Source organism: Limulus polyphemus, unplaced genomic scaffold (assembly GCF_000517525.1).
Source record: "Limulus polyphemus unplaced genomic scaffold, Limulus_polyphemus-2.1.2 Scaffold2340, whole genome shotgun sequence".
NCBI lineage: Eukaryota > Metazoa > Arthropoda > Merostomata > Xiphosura > Limulidae > Limulus > Limulus polyphemus.
The window spans coordinates 1-11,260 of NW_013667950.1; the positions used below are offsets into that span (position 1 = coordinate 1).

An 11,260-nucleotide genomic window follows, 5' to 3' on the forward strand; every position below is an offset into this window, starting at 1 on the left:
AAATAAACAAAACCGATTCCTCTCAAACAGTAACTAGAGAAGGACATTAAAATAATCCAATTATTGGTTGGTAACAATAACATTGTTGGACACTCCATATCCAACAAATAAACAAAACCGATTCCTCTCAAACAGTAACTAGAGAAGGACATTAAAATAATCCAATTATTGGTTGGTAACAATAACACTGTTGGACACTTCATATCCAACAAATAAACAAAACCGATTCCTCTCAAACAGTAACTAGAGAAGGACATTAAAATAATCCAATTATTGGTTGGTAACAATAACATTGTTGGACACTTCATATCCAACAAATAAACAAAACCAATTCCTCTCAAACATTAACTAGAGAAGGACATTAAAATAATCCAATTATTGGTTGGTAACAATAACACTGATGGACACTTCATATCCAACAAATAAACAAAACCGATTCCTCTCAAACATTAACTAGAGAAAGACATTAAAATAATCCAACTATTGGTTGGTAACAATAACACTGTTGGAGCCTTCATATCCAACAAATAAACAAAACCGATTCCTCTCAAACATTAACTAGAGATGTACATTAAAATAATTTAAGTTCACCTTAATCTCTTTATAAACTACAATTTATTTAAAGCAAATATACGTATTAACGATATTTAATTTTCCGCTATACTTGGGTCTTCTTCTATGTCGGTATTTAATTATGAAGTCCTTGCTTTATAGAATGAAGTGGGGATACTGTTTTCTTCACTCAACACAAAGCCAAATCCTACGAGTGGTTATTTAATCTGCACAAATACAGTATTGTTGGTTCAGACACCAAAGTCTACCACTTAACACCTGATACCACGCAAATATGCAGAGTCTCGTTGATCTTTAGATAATAAAATCCAGGTTATCACCTGTGTTTGTTTGTCACCGCCTAGAGACGAGGAGTTATATTAGTGTTTAGGGGTCATTCGTATGATGGAAAGCTCACAAATTTTTGGAAATTAACTGTTTTGGAAGTTATTTTTAGTTTCTTAGTGTAGCACGTTGTATGGCCATTTCGTGATTTCAATCGTTCCCGATTTGGTTTTTTTTACAGCACAGCGACCTCCAAGGATTACAGAACATCCAAATAGCCTCGTGGTAAAAAAGCTCGAGCCTGCTAAGTTGAACTGTAAAGCAGATGGAGAACCCACTCCAGAAATCGAGTGGTTTCACAATGGCGAACGGATCATTCACGATACTCCAAACCGGATGATCTTACTCAAAGGCATGTCCCTCTTCTTCCTTCACGTCATCCAGAACAAGAGAGAACAAGATACTGGCACCTACTGGTGTTTGGCTCGAAACCCTCTTGGTGAAGCCAGAAGCAGGAATGCAACTGTTGACCTCGCAGGTTTGTTACCACCTTTGTATCTCAGGTAATAAATACCCACTATTTACACTACACCACCAAAGTCACCGTGTCAGCAAAACGTGCATAACAAATGCGTCTTCTTGTGTGTCACGCTGTATACAACACTAGGTAGTACTGTTATGCTAACAGAATGTCACGCTGTATACAACACTAGCTGGTACTGTTATGCTAACAGAATGTCACGCTGTATACAACACTAGCTGGTACTGTTATGCTAACAGAATGTCACGCTGTATACAACACTAGCTGGTACTGTTATGCTAACAGAATGTCACGCTGTATACAACACTAGCTGGTACTGTTATGCTAACAGAATAGAAAAGAGAAAATTTTACATCAAGAATCCTATCGATTAAATTAAGATTCTCTTCGATACCGATTAGATATTGAACACCAACAAAACACTATTTGCTACATGTCAATCGATATGGTGACCATATTAAACGTTTAGAAAGAATGAAACGCGCAAAATAATTTAACGCAATAAATTATCATTATTTTGCAATCCAGGTTTGTTCTTCACAGGATTAGTTGTTTTAATTAACGAGTAACAAACACGTGGTTTATTTAAGTAGTTTTAAGCTTTCTTCGTTTTATTTATTCTTATTGTTTGTTCGAAGTGTGTTTTTAATTATTATTTTTTGTTACTTCAATCTGTATTGAAGAGCAGTCTTAAGTTGCAAAAGCGCCCCTCCAATAATAATAATAATAATCCAATAATATAATTTAATAATTAAAATATACCTATATACAACACTAAAATATAAAAACATTGTAATTAACCACTCATAACACTTTTGTTTTTACATAAAACAGCCTTTTGTCTAATTTCCACAATACGAAAAATAGAGAAGCAAAGATCCAGGCAAGTTTATTCGATTCTATAAATCTCCAATCGATAAATCCGAGGCAAACAAGTGAAACTGAAATAAATATTCTGTACTTGTGAATTTTGCTTTTCTTCGCCAAACCAGTGGAAAGAAAAAAAAATCTATGAATGACGGAGAAGCCTAGTCCAATATTTGCTTCGCTACGCCCTCTGAACAAAAACCTAGAAAATAAATATTCTCTGCTTTGAAATACAGACGAAAAGATTTAAAACATTACTGACCCATCGAATGCCTTAATAACTTTAGTGTTAGTAATATAGCTATTATTACATCTGGTATCATTAGCTGTTTATGGCAGAGTAAAGGCTTATATTTCTTAGGCTTTCTTTATACTGTTTACAGAACAATTATAATTTAACACATTGACACTCGATATTAAGCTGTAAACATTCTTTACATTAACTCGGAACTTTCTGTACATTAGTTTGTCTTAAAAACAAGCAAGTTTGTTCTTTTTCTTAAACCGAGGGCAGATATAAATGACCTTGTTCGTTTGTTTGTCCAATAATCGCGCAAAGCTACACAAGGGCTAACTGCGATGACCGTCCTTAATTGTGAAGTGGTAAGATTGAAAATAAGGCAATTACTCCACAGTACCAACCACCAGCTATTGGCTACTCTAGACGAATAGTATGACCTGACCGTCGCTCTCTGGATGATTTGAGTAAAACAAACTGCTTTGTTCACATTTCTCTGTTAACATATGCTGAGTACTTGAACAATTTGTCTCGCCAAATATTGATTTTCATGTAAAATGGATGTTTAAAAGTTTTAAAGGCATGAAATTATTCTTTTTAAACCCAGATCCTGTTTAATCAATATGTGTAAAGGTAGTTCTAGAATATGTTTGCTTGTTTTGAATTTCGCGCAAAGCTACGCGAGGGCTATCTGCGCGAGCCATCCCTAATTTAGCAGTGTAAGACTAGAAGGAAGGCAGCTAGTCATCACCACCCACCGCCAACTCTTGGGCTACTCTTTTACCAACGAATAGTGGGATTGATCGTCATATTATAATGCCTCCACGGCTGAAAGGGCGAGCATGTTTGGTATGACGGGGATTCAAACCCGCGACCTGCAGATTGCGAGTCGAGCGCCCCCTAACCACATGACCATGACGGGCCTCTAGAATATGAACACATCTTTCCCAATCAAACACTTGTTTCCACAGTCATTACAGTTTTTAACACACACACACACAATAAAGGTGGATTTTATCTTTTGTCTGCGTATCGTCCCATTTTCTTTGACTTTCAATGACTTTTTTTAAAGTATACTTATAAGTAAGTATATGGATTAATGATATTATCCGAGTTAAAAACTCGAAAGTTCAATATAGGGGGCGCTAAAGTAACATTCGTAAATAATATCCAGAAATTCATGTAATGCCTAGCATAGCTGTCGGTGTTTCATGGGTTCGAAACTTTATTTTGTTTCAAACTTAACATATAATATCAATTAATGTAAAGGAGGGCGTTTTTGTCGAATATGAATTATGTGTAAAAATTGTCGCTTTCTCATATAAATCAGTGTTCACCAATGTTGTTTCTCAGTTACACAATACGAACGCGAAAACATAATTTTCTAGCACATTTCTCAACAGGTCAATTCGTGTAAAAAAAATGTATTCTAGCTTGTCATTCAGGAGTTCAACTTGCAAAAGTGAAGTTTTCAACTTTGTTTACATATTCTAAGAGACTTTTCAATGAAAATATGGTCTTGCGAAATACTTTTCTAAGAATGGCAGATAAGCTTCAAAGATATCCGGCAATAAATCAATGAGTGCTGATGGTAGAGATAGATCACTATATACAATATTATAAAACAATTATACCGAATATTTTATACTTTCTTACTGGAAACCACTTTTAACTCTCGAACAACTTTCATTCTAATGTTACTGGAAATCGTGTCGTACATTTAATTATTTGACTTTAAAGTCCGTTACCCATGATGTATCTTACGTATTAACGCAATAAACCACTTAATACATTCTAAGGAACAAGCCAGCGTTTATCAAGACTATAAGATTAGTCCAAAGTAAAGAGTATTTACTACTGAGCTAATCTATTCATCATCGTCTACACTCTCGTCATAAGAGTCAGGGGAATTTTAGCGGTTCGGGGTTAGTCTGTCGTAACAAATCAAAATTTACATGTACAGCTATTATATTAGTTTAGGCGTGGTGGTCTACAAGCTTGTATTACGTGCATTGAACTACTGATAAACTACAAAATAATAATGTAATTTAAAGGCGTTAGAGGGCCTGAAGAGTCAACAATCGCATAAAAATGTACTAATCGCCAAAGATTGTCGTAAATTTAACATTCCTTTACAAGACCGGATATTAATTGTGTATAAGAGCTTAAGCTTAAGATCAAAGTATAGCCGGTATTTATCTGTCGGCTCGTGGTAGGCCTTTGTTCATTATGTTAAGAAAACATCCAGGTTCAAAATAAAATTAATTAGAAAAATCAAGAAATTATATAACGTGAGCACGTTCTAGAGGTAGACCTTTCTTTATCAGGGTCAAGTTGGAAATGTACGTTTGACCTGTTGACTTTATTGCTTTTCGAATAAAATGCCAGCTGGTGAAGAAAATGCAGCTAGTGTGAGACATCTGTTTTGAATCAGTGATTTCTGATTATCAGATCATACAAAAGCGTGATTTAGATCGCAGAAACTGTAAATGCGCATGAAATCTTACACTGATCGTGGTTACATACGAAAAACATACATTTCGGTTCAATATCTTTCTCTGGAAGCTTCTAGCTCAAAAACGTAATTTCGTTCGTCCTATATGGATGGACAAAGGCTTAACATTTTGTTTTTATTACTCGCCAATTAAGATTCATTTTTTTCTACAAAAAATATCGTGTTTTTTTGTTAGTTTGTTTTTCTTACCAATGTTGTGTATTAATTATTATTATTCTCGATTTAGTTAATTTAGTTTATAAAAGTGTATTATTCGAATAAGTCATTTAATAAATATACATACTAAAAGTAGTGTTCATAAAAGTAATTTTTATGACAAGTTAAGCCTCTTTTGAACACGCAGTGTATTTAACATACAACATGAATTGTTTCCGCTGCATTATTTCAAAAGATTCTTCTACGTTATATACGAAATATAGTAACCACGTACGTTGATATGCATATAAAAAAATCAAACTTTAACCCTCTTTGCGAACCAGTTCTATGACGTACATTCCGACAGTGGGTTTTATAAACCCTGGACTTTCTCCAAACTACGTCAAGACACACTGTCACGATGGTAGACAGTGACAACGTGAAGTGAATATGGGTCTGACAGAAACGGTATATTTTGTTAACCGAGGTGGCATACCACTCAAATGACAGCTCGTCGTCCGTACCTGCCACAAAATTGTTGATTATACACGCATTGTAGACCCCTGTCGGGCCTCTGTCGTCGCCATGGGAACTGGTGAATTTGTCTGAAAATAAGCGGTGCAAAGTGACCTAATTACGAACACTTTGGGTGAAAGATCAAAGGACTTCACGCAAAATTACTCAGCAGATTCACCTTTAACTGACCTTGAAAAAGCTCCCGCAGTTACAAATAATTGCTAACTACATCTGTAGGCGGCGTGCTAAAGTACTCAATCAAAAACATTTCCAGTCATTTTACACACACAGAAATTATGAAAACTTTGAGATTACTGGTGAGCCATGCCTAAGATCGAGTTTTATTTTCATTTCTTCAAATAAATACGCGAACAAATGAGTCAAGTCTTTAAAAATCCTCAACAGATGGAAAATCTCACTTGCAAAATTTTGGGAAAGAAGTCTGGAACGTCAGATCAGTAAATAGTTTATCGTGAGCGCGGCTATCAGTGAATGTCTATAAAAATCACTATCTACACGATATTACATACGATTTTTTTATTGATTACCAATTTCTGAAGAGTTTTTGAGATCTCTCGGTGAAAGTTGACGGTTTGAAATATCTCACGTACTTACCATTCTTGTCTTGTTATTTTATAATCTGGCCTATCTTTTGATGATTTATTTTTCCAAACCACGGCCACAGCCGTATATTTCATTTAACAAAATGGCCTCGGAAGAGGTTTCGTAAGTCACATGTAAAAGCTCAATTTCCATGTGACTTCAAAAATCTCAATAGCTGAAATCGTTGTTTTCACGCATTATTTCTCGAAATGATTTTATCATTGGTTAAACTCGGTTCTCATAAACAAAATGATTGGTCAGCGAAAGTGACGTAATGACTGTTCAGCTTATAGGTATTATCGAAGATATTAACATGCTTATAATTGTTCTGTTTCTACTTTAAAACTTTATGCAGCTTTGTGCTTAAACTACAAACAAACAAAATAAATTGGGGCGAAGAGAAATAACTTTAATTTCTGACCACCCCTGGGTTATTAAACCGAAATACCTACTACTGTTATTTTTAAAAACTATATCCATTTGTTTACTGCAAATAGATAATCATGTTATCTAAATATGAGCAAAAAACTATGACAAATTATTTAAAATTAAATTGCGCACACACTGCAACGGTCTTGCGCCAGTGGATGCAAGGTCCATGCGCTAAGCCTAACTTAAAAGAATGTTAACGCTAATGCTTTAAGAACTATTAAGAAGCAAATATTTCGTCATGGATAATACCCAGGAAAGGAAACTATTAACGCAAGCATCTCGTAAAGACTTTTGTCTCAAAGTTGGGCATGAAAATAATAGATATACGGGCAAAGATACTGTCACACTGTCGTATCCGGAAGCTCGAGATTTTGTTTTGGATATTCGCACAAAAACACACAAAGGTTATCTGTAACTTTGAACTGGTCAGCTACAGCCACCGTCCACTCTTGGGCTATTCCAATCGAATAGTGGGATTTGACCGCCACTCTTATAACGCACCTTGGATCCTCGAATTCACAGTCGGACACACTAACCACTAGGCCAAGCCTCCGGCAACAACTGAATGGTTATTTAAATAACTATTATCAGGGACACAGGAAGCTTTAAGGCAAGTCAGGCCATGGCCTGACCACTTTTTCATGGCATGTATAGCTACAACTTATGTATTAAAACTTGCTTCTTTTAATTCAATACATTACGTTGTGAGTATGCAGTATTTGTAGTTAAAATGACTCAAGATTCAATCTCATAGCAATAAATTTTCAAAAATTTCCTGGGGGGCATATCCTTAGACATCCCCCCTCCCACCTCCCTAAAAATGGCATGCTTTACATGCCGGTACTGTGCTTTTCACACATCGTGTGTCACATTGCTTAGCTCTGGTAGTGGCCTAACCACTCCAAAATTGCTTCTTACGGCAATGGTAATTATTTTAAAAGGCCATCAACTTGTCATTTATTAGTTTTATCTCGTAGTTTAGAATTAAGCTTGTGCTAAATTGTTATTCTAGAAAAATATATAAATCATCAAGTATATATATATATAACAACCGGAAATTCTCTGATTGTTGGCTTACAAGTAGTTTCGAAAAGTCATTTATAACTTTAGGGAGTTTCTTTTTGTCTTTGACTTAATATTCAATGTATTCGGAAAGAGTTTGTATCGAGATGTTTTTGCTCTTAATTGCAAGTTTTGTTTAATGTTTCCAACCTACTGATAATTAATTACAGCCGTTTTCTTCCTAGTTTTACCCCCTCCCCGCCTTTTCTAAAATCAAAGATTTTCTTGTCGAATGATTGACTTTCATTGGCGCGGCCAATGGTCAAGAACGAAAGATAAATTACAAAACTGAAACATTTCTAACAGATTCAGTAACATGTAAAGTTGAGTTTATCTCCGCTAAACGCCCCATCCACTTCTAAAAAGAACAGAACGATGGTCAGGCTTAACCTTACTAAGTGTGACTAAATTTCACGAAAACAAACGTTTCTCATTCCTCAGCTGCTAGCGGCACGTGCTGGAGAGGCCGTCTCAATGGGTGTTACCCGACAAGCCTGCGCCTCCTCTGAAATGCCAAGGATGTCTGGGTGGGCCTTTGGAGGTGTCACTAAGCTGGTAGGCCTTAGGGCTATAGTGAAGAAAGAACAGAAAACAGAACCAGATTATTCCAGTTATTTGATACAAGACTTGATCGCTTCATGTCAGAACTGAAGAAGGCTTAGAAAGGGATATCTTAGTATACGAGCTCAGACACGCATTCGATTGTCGAGTTGGGATTTGTTGCTATTTACTTTCAAGTGTCAAAGTTTGTTCTTTTATTGGTTCCAAGTTTCCTTGTCTGTCAAGTCCAAGAAGGGAAAGCACGTGCGAAAGGCAGTGAGCTATTAGAAGAACTTACTGGTACAAAAACATCGATCTTCGGTTTCGTACACGTAATAGCCTGAGCGCGCCGAGTCATTAGAACCATCAGGTGTTCAACTTGTTTAAACGTGATTCTAGAACAGGAAGTCGAGGTTCTCCATCTTGAAGCTGGCTTGTTTTTCTACACAACTAGAGGCGGAAAATAGCTACAAAACATCGCAAATCAAAGCATATGTCTATTCAAACTTTCCTTCATCTCAAGTTGAATTACGTTATTTACCAGCACTTTAGTGTCTTTCAATGTTTAATTTACACGTGACCGAGTTTGGTCCAATCACAACAAAAAAAGACACGACGTTCTTCATATTGATGCCAATTTCATAGAAAACAGTCATGTTTAATCATTCAATATGTTTAAAACGTTAACAACTATTAAGTCCGTATGAATACGTTAAAATGAATATCGTATATGTTATTTCCCAATAAAATTTGTTCTAACAAATTTTAGCTTGCTTTGTCCTAACCGCCGTAAAATAAACCAGAAGACAATCGTTCATCATTATAAAAGGTCCTGAAACAGTGGGAAGAAAAATTAATTCAAGTTCTTGATAACAAATCACTTACAAAATCTGAGTTTCATTAATTACGTTCAGTTACAAAGGAAAACGATATTATTATTAACTGTTTTATAATTTGCTATTTCGGCCACAGAAAAGTCTGCAATGGCAAACTTTCAAATTACGAAATGTCTAAGAAAAATGATACATTTCAACAATTACCTCTACAGTTTGAGTTCAAGCACATTAAATATATGTATGTTTGTTTGTTTTGAATTTCGCGCAAAGCTACGCGAGGGCTATCTGCGTTAGCCGTCCGTAATTTAGCAGTGTAAGACTAGAGGGAAGGCGGCTAGTCATCACCACCCATCGCCAACTCTTGGGCTACTCTTTTACCTAACGAATAGTGGGATTGATCGTCACATTATAACGCCCCCACGGCTGAAAGGGCGAGCATGTTCGGTGTGACGGGGATTCGAACCCGCAGATTGCGAGTTGAGCGCCCTAACCTCCTGGCCAATAGAGGTACTTAATGAAAGTTGAGTGTATATAAAAATAAATATACTGAGCTTCTGTTACGTACATCTATTTTCTAATGGTAACAACAAAATACTATTTTGTGTGACACTCCACAACAACCAAGCACATTAATCAATTTTATGAATCACATTAGAATACATAATTAACTTAGTTGGAATTAAATTTGAATGAATAATTAATTACATCCTGGAAATAATGTTCAATATCCTGAGAATTACTCCAGAAATAAAAATGACATTTTCATTCGTTTGGTTTGGTAAAAAACAAAAAACTATATTCTGGAAACTTTGTTTTAAATTCTAAATATTTAAGTACTTAGAATTAAAGGCATCATGCCACAACCCCTGAACAGCCGCTTTAGGTGTAATCATATATTAAAACGTTTAAATTGATTGCGATGTTTATAATACAAGAATGTAAAAAAAATGACAATTAGAGTTTCGTATAAAATAAACAACTCGCAGGTTTTTTTTTGAAAATGCCTAATCAATGCTTTACGAGTTTCTAATCCGGTCCTTTGCGTGTTTGGCTGACATGTTCGACAGGAAATGGATTTGTGGATATATTGGTTCCTTCGTTACACATAACCATATGTGGTAATGTTTGAACTTTGAAACTAGTAATACCAACTATTAAGTAGATTCTAAGTTACCAAGAATTAACTTCCACCATAGTTTTGTACCGTTAATGTACTCCGCAGGATACATGCTGCTATTAGTGTATTAGGTTTCCCGGAGAGAATTAATGTAACAGCAACAAAGTAGAATTTACAAACGTATCGTACGTAAAGTTTTAAATAAATGTACTGATAGCCTGTGTAGCTTAAAACACTTTCTATAGCAACACAAATAAAATAACGGACATTCTCCAGACAACGTTTTTAATGACACATTTTCCGGGTTAGTTCTAAGTACTTATTCGTATCTCAATTGGAAGAACAGTTAAGAAAACACTAGAATGAAAGTTGTTCGAGAGTTAAAAGTGATTTCCAATAACACTAGAATGAAAGTTGTTTGAGAGTTAAAAGTGATTTCCAGTAACACTATAATGAAAGTTGTTCGAGAGTTAAAAGTGGTTTCCAGTAACACTATAATGAAAGTTGTTCGAGAGTTAAAAGTGGTTTCCAGTAACATTAGAATGAAAGTTGTACGGGAGTTAAAAGTGGTTTACAGTAACACTAGAATGAAAGTTGTTCGAGAGTTAAAAGTGATTTCCAATAACACTATAATGAAAGTTGTTCGAAAGTTAAAAGTGGTTTCCAGTAACACTATAATGAAAGTTGTTCGGGAGTTAAAAGTGGGAGTTATTTGAGTTTGTACTATAGTATATGTTTATTAGGTGTTGGACAAAACTAACTGTAAGTTCATCTGTTTATACAAAAGTATAAAATCCTGATTAACCTGTTCCGGGATAATAATTGTATTAGGCTGAGAACAACACTTTACAGCATCATTTCCCAAATTTAGTCATCCACGTTCGTCTGTGATTAATATGGTTTCTCTTGCCCCCTCCCCCTCTTTTTAAATAAGCTAAAGAGTGACGAAATGTAACACACGTATACACATTAAAATGTTATATGTGTTGTAGCAGTTTGTTTTGGAATTTCGCGCAAAGCT

At 35.3% G+C, this 11,260-nt stretch overlaps 1 protein-coding gene across 1 annotated transcript in view; it reads left to right on the forward strand.

Annotated features, from left to right (window-relative positions):
* Positions 1–1,078: 1,078 nt before the first annotated feature.
* LOC106466674 (roundabout homolog 2-like) overlaps positions 1,079–11,260 on the forward strand; it is a gene marked incomplete at its 5' end in the record, with an annotated part of 106,550 nt that continues 96,368 nt past the window's right edge. The window contains one exon of the mRNA XM_022394736.1: positions 1,079–1,375. Coding sequence (XP_022250444.1) covers positions 1,079–1,375 — 297 coding nt within the window. The remainder of the gene's footprint in view (positions 1,376–11,260) is intronic.